Consider the following 21,290-nt stretch of genomic DNA (forward strand, 5'->3'; position numbering starts at 1 on the left):
TATGTTATGTTATGTTATGTTATGTTATGTTATGTTATGTTATGTTAGAAAGAAAATGGGTAAGGGGCAGAGGTGGGAGAGAAAGAATGAGAGAGAGAGAGAGAGAGAGAGAGAGAGAGAGAGAGAGAGAATCCTAAGCAGGCTCCACACTCAGCGGGCAGCCGACAAGAGGCTCAATCTCACCGCAGAGAGATCATGACCTGAGCCAAAATCAAGAGTTGGACATTAAATCAACTGAGCGACCGAGGCTCCCCACCTTCCCTCCATTTTAAGGGTGTCCTCAAAGCCATGATTTTCTCTGGGTGCCTGTGGCCCTGTTTCAGGATTCATGTCTGTCCTGTTCTCTTTGGAGTCCCCAGGACCCAGCCCCGTGCCTGACACGTAAATACTCGTTATATGCAAGAGGGACACCACACAATGGACGCATGTCACCCTGACATGTGGATCCTGGGGTTAGAGCCTCTTCTCTGTAGACCCAGGGGGACTAGCGTCAGCAGGGAGGAGGCCAGCAAGTGCCCCAGGCTGTCCCTTTAAGGTGGTTGGGCCTTTACCCCTCCTAGATTCAGGAGGGAGGACAGGGGCCTCCTACAGTGAGGGGTTGGACACCCATTCGTTCCCAGAAAACTGACACCCCCTCGCATCTCTACCTTGTGAACGACCTCTCCCCAGAGGGCTGGGTGGGCAGACTGTGTCCCTCCTCTTCTCTCAGAGATCTGACCTGGCACAAATTCTGGTCACCCCAGGCGGAGTGACCATCACGGGAGTTCAGAGACCTACCCTGACCTCAAAAGAAATCGGGAGGTGACTCCTCATCCTGAGGGCCCCTGGGCTGTGGGGACAGACATCTGCTATGGCTCCCTAAAGATTTCTCACCTGCCCAAGGGGTCCTGGGAAGGAGGGGAACTTCCTGTGCAGGATGGGACAGGAGAACCCAGGATCTACATTTGTTTCCATCTCAGAGGGGCTGAGGGTCTCCTACCCTGTAACACAGGAAGCCCTGGGAACCCTCAGCTGAGTCTCCAGGTGGGCTCTGTGGGGAGGCCTAGAGCAAAAGCAGGGACACAGATGACACGGATGCATTCCCCCCCCCCCCCCGCCCCGTGCTGTGATGAGGAAACAGGACATTGTGGTGTCCAGCCCTCTCCCCCCAAGCCAGTGCCTCTTCCAAAGTCTCAAGAGACTCTACTGGGTCATTCCTTGAAACCTCAAGGACAGAGAGTTCCTCCTAAGGGAGCACATCTCTCTGGGCGGACAATTCTCCTGACTCACGATCAGGAATCTTCTGGATGGTGCCTGTCCGCTCCCTAGGCTCACCCTACCCTGAAATGGAGTCAGGCAACCCAGGACCCACAGGGACCAGGACCCAGGCTGCCCAGGGCTCAGGGCCCACGCATCCTTTGGAGCCCGGTCAGGACCCCTGACCCAGCATTGCCTCCAGGGGGCGACATAGGAAAACTCCGGCAACACACAGGAATTAAAATGTGAAGCTGGCTTTGTTTGCCTAAGGAGGTGGAGGAGCCTGATTTCCATCTCTTTCTCCAAGAGACCCTTCTGAGCCACAGAACATGTGGCTGTTCTGTCCTGCCCACTCCTTCTAGGGGCCGAGGAGCACCCTGATCTGTCAGGGGTCCCTGTGCAGCCCCCACTCCTTGCCTGGCACCAGCCACGGGGGAGGCAGGGTGACCACAGGAAAGTCCCCCTGGCAGAGGACACGGGCTGCCCAGGACGCTCAGGAGCACACGGTCAGCCTCTCGGCCACAGTGCAGCCAGCAGACATGTAGAGGAAGGGTCTCCTTACGATCTTCCCTCGAGGATCAGGGAACCTCCCGCCATCGGACCTCCCCCCACCTCTTCTCTTCCCGGGACACACAAGAAACTGCCTGCACACCTGGAACCTGAGCTCCTGAGACACTTGGTCCCGGGTCTCGGTCCCTGGAAGCAGAGGCCGGGCTGGGGACACCCAGGGATGGAGAGTGGGTCCCTCACCAGTCATCACCCTGCTTGCCCTCTTCTCACCCTCAGAGCATTACTGTGACCTTGCTGCCAGGAGTCAATGCCAACTTCCCCAGAGCATTTGAGAACACTGGGGGGACCCGGTGCCCCGCTGGGTTTCTCTGATACAGATGGAAAGAATCCCCTGGGTTTGGGGCCTCTGGGGCTCTGTGTGCGGTGCTGACAGACTCGAGGCCAGGACTCAGCAGAGGCCAACTCGGAGTAGGGAGGAGGCTCGTCCTCTGAGAGAACCAGGTCCCCGTCAGCCTGGCTATTCAAAGTGTGCCTGGCCCAGGACAACCAGCCTCACCTGAGAGCTTGTTAGATGCGGACTCTCAGGTCCACACCACACTGCTGAGTCAGAATGTGCATTTTACAGGATCTGCAGACCCTCTGTGGGTGCAGGAAAGAAGGAGGTGGCCCCACTCCCACATCCTGGGGTCTCAGCCTGGCTGGCCATCTGCTGAAGCAGCATTTCTAGGGGTCACCAGGGCATTCGCGATCTTTAGAAAGTTCCACAGGTGATTCCGATGCCCGGTGGGGGTAACATCCCTGTGATGAGAGTTCCTGGGGTAGCCCCTCGGGCTCCTGCTCTGAAGAGAAAAGCCACATGGGGAGGAGAGAGGGCTGCAGGGGGCTGACTGTGCGCCCCGACCCTGAGCTGCGGGGAGCGGCCAGGACACCAATGCCACAGGCTTGCGCTTGTCCACACAAGGGCATTGTGTGCGCACTCGCATATGGTGGGAAATCCCAGCTGAAGAGGGAGAGGCCTCAGCAGTTCGCAGGGAACCCTAAAGGAGACGAAATGAAAGGGGAAGGAGACCAGGAGGGCAGGAGTGAGGGGAGGGGAGGGGAGGGGAGGGGAGGGGAAGGGAAGGGGAGGGACCTGGCAGAGACCCCGCCCCCGCCCACGTGACCCGGCCAAGCGCTCCTGCCCCCAGAGGCGGCTCAGCACAGAGGGAGGAAGGACCACAGAGCCAACTTGTCGTGACAGCGGTGCTCCTGAGCATTTCTGGAGCCGAAGCTCTCCTCACAGAGGGAAGGACAGAGCAGGCAGCAGGCGGCATGGAGCCCCCCTCGGCCCTTCCCCGAGGAGGGCGTGTTCCCTGGCAGGAGCTCCTGCTGGCAGGTGAGAGGGACGATCCCCTGGGTTAAGGGTGAAGGGAAGAGAGAGGCTGGCTGCGGTCTCCCAGGAGAGGATGGGGCGCCGAGAGGGGACATGGGAACAGGGCAGGGCAGGGAAGGACAGGGAGTTCCCGGCTCAGCAACAGGAAAATCTCATGATCTGGAAGAGGCTAGCGAGCGACGTGCTGTGTCCCAAGTTACTCATCACTGAGGGTTGAATTTTGGACACGATGTGAGCAACCAGGGACCCTAAACGCTGCCCCTCCCACCAACCTGAGATATTGACAGATCAATGCTGGGCCCTGGGAACACTCATTCATTCATCCACAGGTATTTGCAGCCGGCCCCACCACTGGGGCACAACACAGATCAGAGTCCCTGCCCTCCCTGAGCACACTTCTCTGGGGAGAAAGACAGACAAGCAAAGACACAGAATGGGAGGTCGGGCATTGACAGGCCATGAAGGGAACAGAGCAGGGAAAGGTCAGAATGTGAAGACAGAGGGTCTTTAGAGGAGGCGGTGTGGGCAGGCCTCTCCCAAGGACCCCCTGAGTGTGAGCAGGTACCTGAGGGCAGTGAGGGAGTGAGCCCACGGACATCTGAGGGAGAGTATTGGAAACAGAGGAAATCACAAGTTCAGAAGCACTGAAGTCATCGCGGTCGTGCCGCTGACCTTGACCAGTAGGACACACACACACACACACACACACACACACACACGCACGCACGCACGCTCACCCCTGGGCCCAAGGCTGAACGATTAGGACCTGCTCAGTCTCCAGGGCCACATCTTTCCGTCCCAATACATAGGCCAAATATTGATCCAGGTCTTCTCTCTTCCCTCCTAGTCTCACTCCTAACCTTCTGGAACCCTCCCACCACTGCCCAAGTCACTGTTGAATCGGTGCCGCCCAATGCTGCCGAAGGGAAGGACGTTCTTCTGTGTGTCCACAATCTGCCTGCCAATCTTATAGGCTATGGTTGGTTCAAAGGGACAACTATAGATCCCTATAGGCAAATTGTATCATATGCAGCAGACTCACAAGAAATTACCCCAGGATTTGCACACAGCGGCAGAGAGACATTATATCACAACGGATCCCTGCTGTTCCAGAACATCAGCCTGGAGGACACAGGATACTACACCCTACAAATCATAAAGAGGAATGTTCAAGTTGAAAGATTAACTGGACAGCTCCGTGTATATCGTGAGTAATTCCTGTCACCTCTGATGTTGGGTGGAGTGAATTCTACTTCGTACACACAGGATTGACGGGCCTGGACTGTGCCTCCCTTCCCTTCTGCACTGTGTCCCATGTGGGGTTTGAGCATTTAGTGCAGGACACACACAGTGGACACAAACTTCATAAGATTGGAATTCCTTCCTGGATTCCACCCCTAGCAGACATTCACTGCAAAAAGAAGGGCCAGTCTGACGGGAGTAACTCAGCAGAGGCAGACTGATTCAGTCCAACCCCTTGGGCTCCTCCCTGTGATCATGCCTCTGAGAAAGACCCTGCAGGGCTCAGTCCGGGCCAGGCCTGAGGGGCCTCCTGGGTTCCTCATAGAGAAGCCCAGCTCAGAAAGCCCCTGCCCAGACCCCTGTCTCAGGGCTCCTGATTGCAATGATCATGGGGAGTCCGTGCCAGGGTTGGGTTTTGGCTTCCTGGCAGGGCTGACTGGGAGCAATGATTTCCTGCTGCCTGAGTCCTGAGGTTCCTGAGCTGGTCACCAGCCAGGGCTCAGTCCCAAGAGCCACATCTGGGGAGGGGTAGAGCCTGGTCTTTCACCTGAGAGTTGGGGTGGAGAGCAGAGGTAGGCAAGGTCCCTAGGCCATTGTCTGACTGCCCTGGAGCTGTAGGAGACTCCAGAGGAAGGTCAGCACCCCCAGGGAGGAACAGAGGAGAGAAGATGCTCCTGGTGCTCCTGGGTGCTCCTCCCGCACCAGGGATCAGGCCCAGGAGCTGTCTCTCATGAAGGCAAATAATAATAAATGTTTATTTGGGAAGCTCCTCTATACCAAGCCTTAGGCCAGGTAAGTGTGAAATATTTAAGGTTAATTACAGACAACATGGCAAGCCTGAGACCATTTACTCGACTTTATTGAGGGGAAACTGAGGCATGGGGTGATGCAGACATTGAATCAGAGTCACATAGACCATGAGCGGCAGGCAGATCACAATCCTATGAGGTCTGTCTGCAGCCACAGCCTGGACTTATCCACCCAGGGGGCCTTATTAGGCATCTGTGGACCCTGAGACCAGCTATTGGATCAGACCTTTCTTAGGGATCCACAGCTCAAAGTAGATTTTCTGGTCTGGGAAGTGAGAGCAAATGAGGAATTAATCTGTTTTTACTCAAGAACTAAATTACCTTCATCAACAATCAGAGTCAGTGCTGGGAATGCCCAGGCCTCCCCTCAGGTGGCCAATCCACAGCTCCCTACTTTGGACTTGGAATCACTTATTTGTTTCCTGTTATGTTGATGTCACTCCCATTGGAGTGTGAGGGAAAGGACTCTGCCTTCTCCTCCTACTGTATACCCCTAATTGGTACAGGCCCAAGAACTCCATTGCTGTTTCAGGAAGGAAGGAAGGGAGGGAGGGAGGGAGGAAGGAAGGAAGGAAGGGAGGAAGGAAGGAAGGAACGAAGGAAGGAAGGAAGGAACGAAGGAATGATTATTAGTCTCTTCAGAGTCTGGAGCCTGGATGCAGAGTCCTAGGAGGTTCTGGACAGGTTCTATTCCCTGTCCCTCTAGGGGCTGAGACCCATGTTCTATCCCTCTGACCACCAGCCCCCCGGGCCACTCCCAGAGAAGAGTCTTTGGTGTTGCTCAGCCATGGGAGTGTCTGCAGAGATGTGCTGGTCATGCCCCTGGGTCAGCTGTGGACTCTCAGTGCCTGGAGTCTTTGAAGTCACTTGTAACCCCCACTGCTCACAGCCTTGGATATTTCTGGTTCTCTGTTCCTTCTATGTCCCTCATCTTCTTCCTCTTCCTCCTTTCAGCTGGGACTCCCCCTGATCTGCATAACTTCCTTTACTCTTTTTTTTTTTTTAATTTTTTTTTTCAATGTTTATTTATTTTTGGGACAGAGAGAGACAGAGCATGAACGGGGGAGGGGCAGAGAGAGAGGGAGACACAGAATCGGAAACAGGCTCCAGGCTCTGAGCCATCAGCCCAGAGCCCGACGCGGGGCTCGAACTCATGGACCGCGAGATCGTGACCTGGCTGAAGTCGGACGCTTAACCGACTGCGCCACCCAGGCGCCCCAACTTCCTTTACTCTTAAGCCTTCCCTGGATTCTTCTGCTAACACCTGTGGCCAGGCCCACCCTCCCAGGCAACAGTAAGGGATGCAGAAATCAGTCAGAACAGCAGCCTGGTCGCCAGGAGAAACGAGCTTTCACCGTTCCCTCATCCAGGTCTCTTTCTCTCCATGATGGCAACAAGTGGAACACACCACATGTCAGGGACGTGTGACCCCTTGATCTACTTTCTTCTACATGACTCAACCAGGAAGTCAAAGACAGAAGGGCAGGTCTGCAGTCCCCAGCTCATGGGCTCATTTCACACTCTTTACTCCTGACTCACATCTTCATCCTGGTGAGGCTCCCGTTCCTCCCAGTGCTTCTTCCCAGGTGGGGCTGGCCAGACCCTGTGCCATCTGACTAGTTTCCTGCCTATTTCACATGCACCTGGGTGCTCACGTGACACTTTTGCCGTAGGGTGGGACCCTCTCACACAGTGAGACCTACCAGTCACTGTCCTTTCACTTGGATGCTGCCCAATTTGGATAAATTTGATCAAACTTATGTTTCCTGAGATCAAAAGAAAGCCACATGCAAGTATGGGTTTCTTTCCATTTTTCCTGACTGTCCATAGAAACTGGTGGCAAGGACCTCTTTCCTAAATTTACTAACGTAACACGTATCATTTCTACTAATTTCGTATCATCCCTCCCTTTATATAAGAGAGACACCGCAGACTGTGCCCCAATCAATTCTGTTTCTTACCAGGACTCACATGTCTTTCTCTACCCAGGGAGTCACTGATTTTGAACCCACTAGAACATCTTCCTTTGATCATGATGTGACCCTGACTGACTGCAGAACTTGGTCTACAACATACGTGCTCTCTAGAGAGATATTCCTAGAGAAACTGGTCTTAGATTTTTTGGGTATTAACAGTGATTTTCATATATGAAAACAATTTAACGTCTCAATTTTCCATCTCATAACTGTGTTTACAAATGGTCCATGGGGCCAAATACCCCCACCTCCACCCCACCATCTCCTACCATTCACCCCTTCTGCATTCGAAAACATCCACTTATATTTCAGGAAAGACCAATATGGTCCTCACTGCCCTCTGCAGTGGGAAAAAAAGACTTTAAAGACCGAGGGCAGAGCACATAGTTCTCTGCCAAAGCCAGCCAGGTCCTGCCTGTCCCCCCTTACTCTTTTCTGGGTCATTTCTAGTCTTGACTCTGCTCTACCCTGTGTGGAGTCACTGTCTCATGCCAGTCACCATGGAGCACTTCAGCAGGACTGCCTAACTTTGTGGCCCTGCAGCCTGAGTACTGGGCTGACCTCCAGGCTTGCCCCTGGTGTCCCTGGGTGTTACTCTTCTCAAATACCCTGTTCCAGGCCACGCTGCCCAGTGTTCTCCAGGGTTTCAAATTCTGGGAAGGCCCATAATTACCCATCTCCAGGATAACCGTGGAAAGCACGGCCTTGTGGAAAACACACGTAGGTTGGTTGGTGTGGGTCTGTGCAGTAGAAAGGGCCTCAGCACCTGTACTTTCCAGGTGAGGCCTCTGAGGTTGGTCAGACAGTCCACTGGTTAGGGAAGAACCAGGAGAGATCTGGGGTGGTCTCCGACTCCCTATCCTGTGTCTTCCACAACCAAACCCTGAGAAAGTCTGTCCTTGCTCTCAGACAGAGAGCAGGGGCCCTATGTTCTCTGAGCCCTCACATCTTCTTGCATTTGTCTTGAGATACACAGATCTGCTTTATTCTTAAGGACTCGTGTTGGCAGACAGATGAGAGAAGGCAGCTCTGATGGAAGATGCCTTTGGAGGAATCACAGGTACCACACAGGGCAATGTTCTCTCTGTTGTCTACACAGTGGAGTTACCCAAACCCAACATCACAAGCAACAACTCGGACCCCGTGGAGAACGTGGATTCTGTAGTATTAACGTGTGAACCTCAGACTCAGAACACAAGCTACCTGTGGTCAGTAAACAGTAAGAGCCTCCCGGACAGCGCCAGGCTGGAGCTGTCCCTGGACAACAGGACTCTCACTTTACATGGTGTCACAAGGAATGACACAGGACCTTATGAGTGTGAAACCTGGAACCCGGTCAGTGCCGGTCATAGTGACCCATTCACCCTGAATGTTCTCTGTGAGTAACTTGTATTCCTACATGGCCCAGGCTGCCAGCCCAAATCCACGCTGCCAGAGGTCAGGCCACATCTGTCCTTCTGGGGTCTGAGTACCTGACTCTCACCTAGACACCCAGGCTGGCCATGGCTTCTTATCTCAGGCAAACCTGGGAAGGCCCCGCCTAAGCCAAGACTAGGAGGGAACAGGCTGCTCCTCCCTGGGAGGGTCGATAGCCTATGAGGGGGAAACAAGTTAATATCTCAGACTCAGGCTCAGTGAACACAGGGGGCTTATGGTTGGGACTATTTATTTATTTTTAAATTTTTATTTATTTTGAGAGAGAGTACATGAGCATTAGTGAGGTAGGGTCAGAGGGAGAAGGAGAGAGAATCCCAAGCAGGCCCCACCCTAACAGCACGGAGCCCTGACATGGGGCTCCATCCCACAAACCATGAGATCATGACCTGAGCTGAAACCAAGAGTAGGATGCTTAACTGACTGAGCCACCCAGGTGCCCTGGTTGGGACTTTCTAAAACAGGGTTATGACCTAGCTCAGAGGGATACTGTGGACATTATACAGACGAGGATCTTCCCCTTCCCTTGGATTACATCACGTGTGGCTTTATTCTGTTTGCTCCAGATGGCCCGGATGCCCCCACCATTTTCCCCTCAGACTCCTATTACCGTCCAGGGGCAAACCTCAGTCTCTCCTGCCACTCAGCCTCTAACCCGCCTGCACAGTATTCTTGGCTTATCAATGGGAGCCCCCAGCCATCCTCACAGGAGCTCTTTATCCCTAACATCACTGTGAATGATAGTGGATCCTATACCTGCCTCGCCTATAACCCTGGCACTCGCCTCAGTAAGACCACAGTCAAGACTATCACAGTCTCTGGTAAGTGGATCCCTGGAGCATTTGCATCAAGCACTGTGGTGGAGATCTGTCTGGTTTCCAGAAAAGAGCCTAGAAGAAGTTAATTTGCATTTGCTTGCGACACAGATCTGTCCCTGAACTCTCCCATCACGTCTGCAGATGCTTCCTTCCCTTGCTCTCTGGTTTCTCATGGCAGATTTTGAGTCCAGCCTGGTATGTGGGAATAGGGTTCTCTCAGCCCCATGTAGTGGAGGGGGCTTTCCAGAGGGAGAAGGAGGGTTCTTTTTGCTACTGGCTCGTCCAATGACTGACTCTGCTGTAATGTCATCTGTGGTGGGACAGGAGAAGGTAGGTACATGAGAAGCCTCTCTGCAGTCTGGCCAAACTGTGCCACCAATTGCTCCAGAACCTCCCTCAGGTGAGGCTGCAGGGAAATGAGACAGAGAGAGCCTTGGTGCAGACGCCTCTGGGCTGTGTCCTGGTTCTGAAGTCTACCAGCTACATAACACTGGGTGACACCAGCACGTATGATACACCAAAGGAGGACAGTGAATAATGGTGCATAATTGAAAAGTAGGTGGATGAAGTCCCTACACGGGACAGAAGGAACAGTGCAAAAGTAGATCTTTATACATACAGCTAAGAGTACAGCCTTTTGTTAAAATGTAACCATTACTCTAAACGTCTCCTCCCTGTAATATTCAACCCACAGGCCAGGAAGTAAAAATCTTATTCAGACTGAGAAATCCTTTAGGTTGGAACTTTTCCAGGTCCTAAGCTCACAAAGACTGGCTAGGCTGTTCTCATTTTCTAATTAATTATTTAACAAAAGGGAAATATCTTCCCTTTCTATGTAAAGCTCCCATACTAAAAAAGGTGCCTGATCTTTTCAGAAAACTCTAGAAAGGGTCACACAAAAGCCACTGGGTAAAAAATTCCACCTGCTGATGGGGATGCTGGACATGGGCTAAGAGGTGTGAGGTGCTGATGTCCAGGCAGACCAGACAGATGACTGAGGGCCAGAGGGGGACCTGAAGGTCAGACGGGGAGGCACAGCCCCCTCCTTATAGATCACCACCTGAACAAAGACACTCATTCTTCTGCAGACATCAGGGCCATCCTCTGGGGCACCTTTACAGAGCCCAGTGGGGCCCTCGGAGTGGCCGAGATCTTGGAAGAAGGAGCATGGCCCCAGGCCCCCTCTCATTCTGTCACCTCCTCTGTTTCTCCACAGAGCCAGTGTCCCAGCCCTCCATCAACATCAGCAACACCACAGCCACAGAACATAAGGACTCTGTGGTCCTGACCTGCTCTACAAATAACACAGGGGTCTCCATCTGGTGGTTCTTCAATAACCAGAGTCTAAAGCTCACGGAGAGGATGAAGCTGTCCCCAGACAACAGCACCCTCACCATAGACCCTGTCAGGAGGGAAGATGCCGGGGATTATCAGTGTGAGGTCTCCAACCCAGTCAGTTCCAGCAAAAGTGACCTCGTCAAGCTGAATGTGGAATGTAAGTGACACCTTACATCCGTAAGGTGAATGTAAGTAACACCGTGTTCCATCTTCCTGGGAAGAATCCTCACCAATGATGTGCAAAATGGATAGAAGTCACAGGGGGCAGAATAGCAATCAAGAGACCATTTCAGTAAACAGAATGGCAAAGTGGTTAAAAGCTAAGTGTCTGAATCAAATATACTTAGTTTCTTATCCTGGGTCTGGCATTTACTCTTGTGACCTTGCACAAGATTCTTTCTTCCCCTCTGTTACCATTTGTGTGTGTGTGTGTGTGTGTGTGTGTGTGTGTGTGTGTGGCAAAATATACGTAAGGTTTACCATTTAACAATTTTAAGCATACAGTTCAGTGGCATTAGGACATTCATATTGTACAACCATTACTACTACCCATTTCCAAAACTGTTTATCTTCCCATGTGAAAACTGTTCCCATTAAACAATAATGTCCCATGCCTGACCTTAACCCCAGTAACCACTATATCCTACTTTCTGTCTCTATGAATACGACTATTCTAAGTACCTTGTATAAATGTAATCATAACAATATTTGTTTTTTGTGTGTCTGGCTTTTTTCACTTAGCATAATGTCTTCAGGGTTCATCCGTTTTATAGCATATATCAGAATTTCTTTCCTTCTTTAAGGCTGAATAATATTCCCTTGTATGTATGTATCACATTTTGTCTACGATTTATCTGCCTGTGAACTTTTTGCATTTTTCCACTTTTTGGCTGTTATAAATAATGCTTCTATGAACATGGGTATACAAATATCTGTTCGAATCCCTGCTTTCATTTCTTTGGCATATATACCCAGAAGTGGAGGTGCTGCATCAAATGGTAATTCCTTGTTCAATTTTTTTATGAACTGCCATTCCATTTTCCACAGTGACTGCACCATTTCACAAAGAATGCAAAGAAGTTCCAGTTTCTACACACCTTGTCAACACTTGTTTTCTGTTTTGTTTTGTTTTAAATAATAGCCATTCTAATGGGCATGAGGTGGTATCTCATTGTGGTTTTGATATGTATTTCCCTCATGATGAGTGATGTTGAGCATCTTTTCATGTGCCTGTTGTCTATCTGGGTGTCTTCTTTGGAGAAATGTCTGTTCAAGTCCTCTGACCATTTTTTAAGTATTTATTTATTTTTGGGGAGAGCGCGAGTGGGGGCGGGGGGTAGAGAGGGGGACAGAGGATCTGAAGGAGGCTTTACACTGACAGGCTGACAGCAGTGAGCCTGATATGGGGCTTGAGCTCATGAACCACAAGATCATGACCTGAGCTGAAGTCAGACACTCAACCAACTGAGCCACCCAGGTGCCCCATCCTCTGCCCATTTTTTGAGTAGGTTTTTTGTTGTTATTGAGTTGTAGTTCTCTATTATGGATATTAACCCCTTATGGCCTATATGATTTATAAATATCTTCCCCCACTCAGGGGGTTGTCTTTTCACTTTGTTGATAGTGTCCTTTGATACATAAAAGGTTTTAATTTTAATTGAAGTCCAGTTCACTTATTTTTTCTTTTGTGGCCTGTGCTTTTAGTGTCATATCCAAGATGTCATTGCCAAATCCAGAGTCATGTAGCTTTCACCCTGTGTTTTCTTCTAAGAGTTTTTATAGTTCTAACTCTTACATTTAGGTCTTTGAGTTAATTTTTCATATATGATATTAAGTTGGGGTTCAATTCTTTTGCATGGACATCTAGTTTTCCCAACACCCATTTGCTGAAAAGACTGTCTTTTCTCCATTGAATGGTCTTGGCACTCCTGTCAAAAATCCTGTGACCATGTATATAAGGGTTTATCTCTAAAATTTCTATTCTGTATTATTGGTCTATTTGTTTGTCTTTATGCTAGTACCACACTGTTTTTATTACTGTAGCTTTGTAAGCTTTGTGGTAACTTGAAAATTGGGAAATATGAGTCCTCCAGCTTTGTTCTTTCTCAAGATTGTTTTGGATATTTGGGGTCCTTTGAAATTCCGTATGAATTTTAGGATAGATTTTTCTATTTATGCAAAAAAAAAATGTCACTGGGATTTTTTTATCAGGATTGCATTGAATCTGTAGTCACTTTGAGTAGTACTGTCATCTTAATAATATTAAGTCTTCCAATCCATGAACATGAAATGTCTTTCCATTTATTTATGTCTCTAATTTCTTTCAGCAATGTTTTGTAGTTTTTCAGTGTATGAGTCTCTCACCTCCTTGGTTAAATTAATTCCTAGTATTTTATTCTTTTCGATGCTGTGGTAAATAGAATTATCTTAATATCCTTTTTGGATTATTCATTGTTAGTATATAGGAATACAACTGATTTTTGTGTGTTGATTTAGTATCTTGCAACTTTGCTGTATTTATTAGTTATAACAGCTTTTTTTTGTGGAATCTTTAGTGTTTTCTATGTTCATGTCCTCTGTGAACAAAGATCATTTTATTTCTTTCCAATTTGGACTTTTTTTTTTTTTTTTTTTTTTTTTTTTGCCTAACTATTGCTCTGGCTAGGACTTTCAATGCTATTTTTGATAAAAGTGACAAAAGCAGGCATCCCTGTCTTGTTCCTAATCTTAGAGGAAAAACATCTTACTCAATTTCTTTCACCATTCAGGAAGATGTTGGCTGTGGGTTTTTCATATGTGGCCGTTACCATATTGAGAAAGTTTCCTTCTATTCCTAGTTTGAGGGTTTTTATCATGAAAAGATGTCAACATCTTTGGCTGAATGCTTTTACTAATTCAATCTCCTTACTAGTTATAGATCTATTCAGCTCTTCTATTTCTTCATGATTCTATCTTGGTCAATTTTGTGTTTCCAGGAATTTGTCCATTTCATCCAGGTTATCTAATTTGTTGGCATACAATTATTCATAGTACCTATAATATTTATTATTTTATAATACTTATTATTTCTATAAAATTGACAGTAATTTCCCGCACTTTCTTTTCTCCCCCCAACTTTCAATTCTGATTTTAGTAATTTAAATCTTCTTTTTCTTTTAAAGTCAATCTAGTTAAAGGCTTGTCAATTTTGTTAATCTTTTTTGAAGAGACAATTTTTGGTTTCATAGATTCTCTCTATTGTTTTTCTACTATTTTATTTTCCTCATTCTAATCCTTATTATTCCCTTCCTTCTGCTAGCTTTGGGTTTAGTTTGTTTTTCTTTTTCCAGTTTCTTACACTGTACAGTTAGGTTATTGATTTGAGGTCTTCTTTTTTTAATGTAAGTATTTGCAATTACAAATTTCTTGCACAAGATTCTTAATTTCTCTGAGCCTAATATTCCTCAACTGAAAGTGGTAATAAGAGTACTTGCTTCATGGTATTGTTTTAAAGATTTAATGTAACAATTAAACCCTTAGCAAAAATGCTATGCCCAGAGGAAATGTTCCATAAGTGTTAGCTGCCATTATTACTACTATTATCATTAGCTTCTACAAAGTCAGGTAGTCCTAAAGTCAAATCCCAGATCCATCTTTTACTGGCCATATGACTTTGGATAAATTATTCACTACTCTCAGCCTCAATGTTTTTAATCTGCAAAATGGAAATAGTGTCTATCTGAAAGGGTTATTATATGAATCAAATGAGTCAATGGTAAAGTACTTACCAAAGAGCCTAGCACATAGTAAGTACCCCATAACAGTAGCTAACATTTATATACAGGCTTGAGTTGACTGGTAAGGACAACAGAAATAAAAAAGAAGAAACAGATGTGAACAGTACTATATATGGGTATGGAAAGCATTATGCAAAAAAGCCACTGGGACATAGTTACTGACTGAACATGGAAAAGGAAAAAAAGGAGTTGAGTGCAAAGTTTCAAGCCTGTTATGTTAGTTTTTATCCCCTGAGATGCAGCTAAAGTGGGATTACTTATTTATTTATACTTATTGAGAAAAATATTTACTTATTTATTGGGGAAACATGCCTGTGAGGGAAAGTAAGCAGGAGTGGGTGGAGTCTGGTGCCACACCTGAACACAGAAAAATGTGCGACCATGAAAAGATGGGAAGTTATACAAAAATAGCAACCAATCTTTCTCACATTTCCAAAGCCTTCACAATATCTGAGTGCAGAAAGGCCAGGATGGAATTGAGGCAAGCCTCATCACCAGCCTAGAATACAGTGAGAGAAAAAAAAAAATGACGGATGAAGTCAGCTAATCACCTCACAGCAAACTTCCCACAGAAAATGTATTCCTTGAAGGAACGAGTGGAGACCACTACATGTTAAGAGTTGTCCCCAGGGGGACCCCCACTGTCAAATAATGTCACCCTCATTCATTCTTCTCTCTTCTTTCCCTGACAGATGATTTCACACAACAAAGTTCTGGCCTCTCCGCTGGGGCTATTGCCGGCATCGTGATCGGAGTCCTGGCCGGGGTTGCTCTCATAGCAGCCCTGCTGTACTTTCTGTGTAACAGAAAGTCTGGCGGGTATGATGGCCCTTCCCCATTGTTCTGTTTTCTCCAAGGCTAACTGCCATGCTTGGGAGAGGGAAGGAGACTTCACCTCTGTCTCTGGGCCTGGATCTACTCCTCCTCCTTTCTAAACCCCTGCTTCTGGGCACTAATTCCTGTGGATCTCTTCTCCATGCTTCCTGCACCCCACTCTCTCTCGGACATGGTAATTCCCATCCCCATCTTGTTTAGAGGGGGCAGATCCCATTATACTTCTGTCTCCCAGTCAGGGAAGCCAAGGCCCAAGAAGGAAACAAATGAGAAAATGAAAGGAGGAACAGGAGAACGGGAGTCACATGCTCTGTTGACAGTAGTAGGAGGGAGGGATAGGACAGGAGGACAAGCTAAGAAGAGGTACAAACAGCCAAAGGCCTCTTTGGGCAATAAGTGAAATGAGACAGAAAACAGCATCTACCTACAAAAGAGGAAAGGTGTCAGCGTACAGGTAGGCTCATATGCAGTTGATAAAGAATGGACCTAAATGTGGACATCCAGCAAACAGGACAGGAGTAAAGCCTAGAGGAGACCGTGGGTACACAAGAAAGAGGCCCTAAGAGGGAAGGCAGTATAATCCAGGTATAAATGAACACTGAGGAGCCCCAAGGAATTACCTGCTGATGATGTCCTTCCTAATTCAAGGAGCAAAGATCCTATGCTTGGGAATAGCAGTCACACTGTCTGATATTTATTTAGGACAAGTGACCTGCGTGATCTCACAGAGCACAAACCCTCAGCCTCCAACCACAGTAAGTAAAGCCACTCACCCAGTGAGACCTGACATGTTCCACCACGTGCCCCACCCCATCAGTGAATCCTGGATTCCCGAACTACTCAGTACCTTCTGAATTTTTAAAAGGGAATTCCATTTCCCAACCTTAGGTTGGCATAGGTCCTCATACCCTCCTAGCCACAAAAGATTCCCCTGAGACACAGCCCTGGGAGAGACGCTCACTCCACCCGGGCCAGGCAGGCCTGCATAAGATGGACATGTTTCCAGGAGCCATTTCCTCACCCATAGTCCTCCCCCTCCTGCCTCTATGATGGATGTGGGCATTCTCTTTTGGTGAGACTCTCCCTGTCTTGTGGTGCTCTGGGTACTGTGGGCCTCGACGTCCCTCCTTGCCACTGAAGCTTGTTGCTGAGAAATACATCTGGGCAAAAAATCAAGGCCTTGTGAACTGGAAGAAATTTTCAGAAGTGGACTAAGGCCTTCTGGGCTCTACTCTTGCCCCCCCTCTGGTACTAATGCCCTGGGTGTGGACCACAGACACTGAGGAAGTGAATTCCTCAAGCCATCATAGGCTACCTCCTTACCCTACCCTGCTCCCACCTGCCAGCTACCTCAGCTAGAAATCATGAGAGCTTAGGAACCCCACACACATCTCCACCTTCCAACCCCTGTTCCAAGGCCATAAATCAGCTTTGCATTTTCATGGATTGATAACTCTTCCTTTGCTTCCCCAGGTCAGGACCACTCTGACAATGTACATAACAAGGTAAGCACAGCCAGTTTCACTGGCTCATTTTCTCATGGAAATATCTCTGTGTAGGATAGGTTATTTTTTGTAATGTTCATTTATTTTTAAGAGAGAGAGAGACAGAGTGTGTGTGCACGTGCGTGCACTTGCCTGCACAAGTAAGGAAGGAGCAAAGACAGAGGCAGAGAGAGAAAATCCTAAACAGGCTCCTCGCTGTCAGCATAGAGCCTGACGAACCCGTGACGTGAGATCATGACCTGACTCAAAATCAAGAGTCGGACACTTAAACGAATGAGCTACCCAGGTGCCCCTAGAATGGGTTATTCTTGAAAACACAAATGTGAGATCAAGTTTGGGTCAAAATTCCTCAAAACGGTAACAAACAAAGGAGTACTGGTTAATTATTCCCTTGAGTCTACCTCATTGCCAGAACGTGGACTTTGGAATTAACCTCATCCTCTGTTTAAATCCTGGCTCTGACTCTCAGTAACTCTGTGACCTTGGACAAGTAACTTAAGCTCTTTGAGCCTTGGCTTTGTCATCTGTAAAATGGGCATGCTGCCTACTTCAAAGAGAAGTTGCAGGAATTAAATGAGATGGCAAATGGAAAGCACCCAGCACAATGCCCAGCATAAGTCACTAAGCCGTTCTCCCTCCTCTACCTCCACTGACCCTGCTCTTACCAACAAAGTACAGTGTCCATTCTGGTGGGTCTGAGGTCTTGGTTCTTTACTTTATAATAATTTTACCACATTTTTCTCATCTTAACCCTTCAGTAGAATATACACATATATCAAAAGGTGCTTAAATCATAAATGCATTTTAACCATGTGTAAATTTTCATGAGTTGAACACAAGCAGCACCCAGATCAAGAAACAAACCATCCCTACCCCCCCCCCCCCCCAAACACCCTCCAGCTCTGGACTTCTTCCAGAAAGTAACCACTATCCTCACTTCCAGTGCACTGGATTACTTTTGTCTGTTTATGCTCTTACATAATGAACAACACAGTATATCCTTGTATGTGTCTAGCTTCTTTCATTCAAAATTGTTTTGTGAGATTCATCCATATCCTTTTATGCATTTGTAGCTTGTCCATTCTCTTTGCTGTATCATCGCATCTCACTATGAATATTATAATCTACCTCTTCTAATGATCACTCCACAGGATGTTAGCAGAGTAGTAATGGGTAATAAAAGCCCTTCTCCCAAACTAAAGGTTTCAAAGTGGTGATAGCACGTGGTGCTCAATCACACGACACAAGGTGAGAGCCTGACCTACGACACTGATTGAACTGACCACATTGTTCATGCCTTTCAGACTGATGAAGTTGCATATTCTTCCCTGAACTTCAATGTCCAGGCACCAAAGAAATCAGCGTCAGCCTCCCCACCCCTAACAGCCACAGAAACAGTGTATTCAGAAGTCCAAAAGAAGTAATACCTTCTGTCCTGCTCTCTGCGCTGCTGACTCCTTCCCAAGCTCCTCATCCCCATCACTAGGAGACCCTTTTCCCCTCAGGGAAAAGGGGAAGAAGCCTCTTTCCCCACTTCACTCCCTAACTGAGGCACCTGCAGGCTGCCTGGTTACAGCCCCTCCCTTCAGTGTCAATAGACGAAAAGGTACATCCGGGATTCCTAGGAAACCCAGCCTTCCTAGTCATTGAAATTTGGCAAAGCAGATCTTGGGCGGTTGCCAGAACTTTTGCCCCTCCCAAGTTTTCCTGACCTAAACTTGTTTTAAACTTACTTATTCAGGGCACAGTCATTCCTTCCCACCCCAGTCCTGTCCTATTGGAGTCTAACTTGAATTTGCCGTAACCTTGTGTCCTGATCCACTGAAATGCATGTGCCAGAAAAGAAGAGAGGAAAGAAGTAAAAGTAAAAGCTTCTATCTCCCCAAAGCCCAGTGTGAACCCACCATACACGGGCAAATGAATATATAACCAATGCTGAACTGGCAAATTCTCCACCTTTGTCTACTATCAGAGTTGTCTACCAGGGCCTAAACACCTTGCTGCTTGACTAGAATGCCACCAAAGCCATTTGGCAAGCCTGTTTTTAGAGAACCCACTGGAAGCAATTAGGGAAATTATTTGCCAAGGTCCACAGGCGATTCCTAATGAAAATGCCCCACAAATGCAATATGTTTCACAACTTTATGGGCTTTATTCAAGGAAATATTCACAGAAGGAGGGCTTATAGCTTCAGAGAACATTCGCCTCTTAACAGACAATCAGCTGGGAATTTGGGAGAGGAGTCAGAGGAGCCACCCTTCAGAGATTATTTAAATAATTGTTAAAGAATGCCCAATTTGGCATATTGGGTTTTTTTTCCCTTTTCTCTGAGACATTCTGCCATTTTAGTTTTTGCATCTGCTAGTTTATGTGAAAGGGGCTATTTTTACTTAGCTTATCTATATAAGCCAATCTGCCTGCCTTAGGGGAAAGAAGCCGCCAAACCCACAAGTCCCCTTGGCCAGGAGTTGCTCAAGGCATTTATGTCTGGGGCTCTTTTGTGGCCTCTTTTGTGGCTAGATGGGTCTAACTCAGTTTCCCAGCATCTCAGGCCAGTCTTCAACCACCATTCCATTCCACGGGGGTCTCTGCTGTGCGTGGTGTCTGTCCCACTCACTTTCTCAGGAGACCCAGCCTCTGCTAAGGTGCGTTTGGTCCTTGACAAGTGGGGATGCCCTGAAGGGAACACACTCAAGCCCCTGCTGGCATTGTTTACACCCTGGAAAGCTGCACTTGTGCTGATGCTCCTGGGAACCCGGGCTGTGAGAGGTTAGGACGGGAGGGTGATAACTGGGCCAGAGGCTTCTTGAACAGCCTCTGAAATGTTTTCTCCCATGGGGTCAAGTCCCAGTGTGCAGAACAGAAAAGAAGAGCTGGAGGAGAGTCCATGCACTTCCCATCCAGCCTCCCTCTAAGCAGACGGGAGTCTCTTTGGGGCTGTTGAGAAAAGGCTTTTATTCTGTATTGATTACTTGATGTCATGCTGTGTCTAAGATGCCCCTCAAAGAGGGCTAGTTGGGAATTCTCTGTACTCAGGTACCTCTTTCAAGGGTTTTCTAACCCTCACACAGTCTATTTATACTTCCCCTCATCTATGCTACTCTGTGTTATTTAATTTTGCCTGGCTAGGGCCACTTCTGAATTATTTGTGAAACTTGCTCTATATTTATAATAAAAATTATAAATTAGACAAAAACATGCTGCCGTTGATACTACTTGAGATAATATCTTCTTTACAGGAGGAAGAAAGAGAAATTGCTGAGTCAGAGCAAGCCCAAGTCTATAGATATTTGATCTAGTGATCAGAAAATTAGCTCACGTCATTTGCATGCCTGCTAACAAAGTGAGTCTATCTAGAAACAACAGGCCATAGCTTCAACCTTCCTAGAAGAAACTGCCTGTTTTCTTCTGGGTAAGAAGATGATTTCATGAGTCAAAGATCTCCCGGCCTCTTTATTAGGGACAAGTAACACTTCCTGCACAGGTGTCTCCGGTGAATCAGAAGCAGCTGAATACAGCTTTTACTCACAGAGTCTCCACAGGCCCAGGCACACAGGCACCTCCAGAGTCCCTAGTTCCTTCCTTCTGCCCCCTTGGGAGGTCAGAACTCTCCTAACCTGAATACCCTTCATTTACTAATCCCACTAAGTGTTAGCCTATTATCTCATTTCCTTCACTTCCAAGCCATGGAAACATGTGCTGCACTCCCCTTTCCTCATCATCTGGTTTCTCCTGGCCCCTCTGCACCCAAGACCTCTAGAGGCAGCATGAAGTCAGTGTCCATCCTTGGACAACTTTTCACGGTCCTCACATTGTTCACTTCTACAATGTCTAAGACCCACTTTTCTACAACACCTAAGGCATCACAGACAACTTTTCCTTCTTAGGCATTCTCTTCCTCCCACCCCCCACCCGTGCGTTGCACCCCACACCAGATCTAGTAGTGGGACGCCAACTGTCCACCTCCACACCACCCTCTTCCACAGCCTCGAGGACCTCTCCAGAGATGGCTCCTGCATCTGTCTCTCTAGCCCCTACTAGAGAGGGCTGTTTCCCAGATCTCATGACACTAACATCCAAACTCCTTATGAAATTCCCCCTCATTTAAACCGGGTCTCCCCCTCCCAACCCCACAGCTCACTCACCTCTCTCTGCGCCACCCCTATTTCCTCAGACCTTGCTCTTTTATTTCCCAGATTCGATACATCATCAAAGCCTGATGATTCTTTAACACCTCTCCATACCTTGTTCGCTCCATTCCCATGACCCTGAACAACCCAGACCATGTGAGCTCTGTTCATGCTCTTGAGGAGCTCCTTCAGGATCCCTGTTCTGAAGAAATAGCAAAAAAGCCAAACATGGTCCGTCCAAACTCAAAGTGAGATACCAAGAGACTAAGAACAAAAAACAGACAAGAAAGTCTGGCCCATTTCCTTCTAG

At 47.8% G+C, this 21,290-nt stretch overlaps 1 protein-coding gene and 1 long non-coding RNA gene across 4 annotated transcripts in view; one reads left to right on the forward strand and one right to left on the reverse strand.

Annotated features, from left to right (window-relative positions):
• Positions 1 to 21,290, reverse strand: part of LOC121018505 (uncharacterized) — a 101,237-nt gene that overhangs the window by 23,425 nt on the left and 56,522 nt on the right. The gene's annotated exons all lie outside the window — the stretch shown is intronic.
• CEACAM1 (CEA cell adhesion molecule 1) lies at positions 2,922 to 20,048 on the forward strand. Of its 3 annotated transcripts, none has more exons than XR_005785195.1 (9): positions 2,922 to 3,121; positions 3,966 to 4,325; positions 8,245 to 8,523; positions 9,146 to 9,400; positions 10,614 to 10,892; positions 15,204 to 15,330; positions 15,994 to 16,100; positions 16,819 to 16,850; positions 18,155 to 18,193. XR_005785195.1 is itself a non-coding variant. In XM_040457177.1 (9 exons), exons 1-9 carry the CDS (start codon positions 3,058 to 3,060, stop codon positions 18,272 to 18,274), a joined length of 1,569 nt encoding a protein of 522 aa, XP_040313111.1. In that variant the 5' UTR covers positions 2,924 to 3,057; the 3' UTR covers positions 18,275 to 20,048. The 3 variants fall into 3 exon arrangements, 2 of the variants coding, with proteins under 2 accessions (XP_040313112.1, XP_040313111.1); XM_040457177.1 differs by having other exon boundaries at positions 2,924 to 3,121; positions 16,048 to 16,100; positions 18,155 to 20,048; XM_040457178.1 differs by lacking the exon at positions 15,994 to 16,100 and having other exon boundaries at positions 18,155 to 18,237.

Source organism: Herpailurus yagouaroundi, unplaced genomic scaffold (assembly GCF_014898765.1).
Source record: "Herpailurus yagouaroundi ecotype Mexico unplaced genomic scaffold, PumYag 220, whole genome shotgun sequence".
In the NCBI taxonomy this organism is placed as follows: Eukaryota; Metazoa; Chordata; class Mammalia; order Carnivora; family Felidae; genus Herpailurus; species Herpailurus yagouaroundi.

Excerpts from the sequence above, each read along its gene's own strand:
- CEACAM1 (XM_040457177.1), top strand. The coding sequence starts at position 3,058 with ATGGAGCCCCCCTCGGCCCTTCCCCGAGGAGGGCGTGTTCCCTGGCAG. Across the intron at positions 9,401-10,613 it reads CAAGACTATCACAGTCTCTG|AGCCAGTGTCCCAGCCCTCC; the intron begins GTAAGTGGATCC and ends GTTTCTCCACAG. Across the intron at positions 16,851-18,154 it reads CTGACAATGTACATAACAAG|ACTGATGAAGTTGCATATTC; the intron begins GTAAGCACAGCC and ends CATGCCTTTCAG.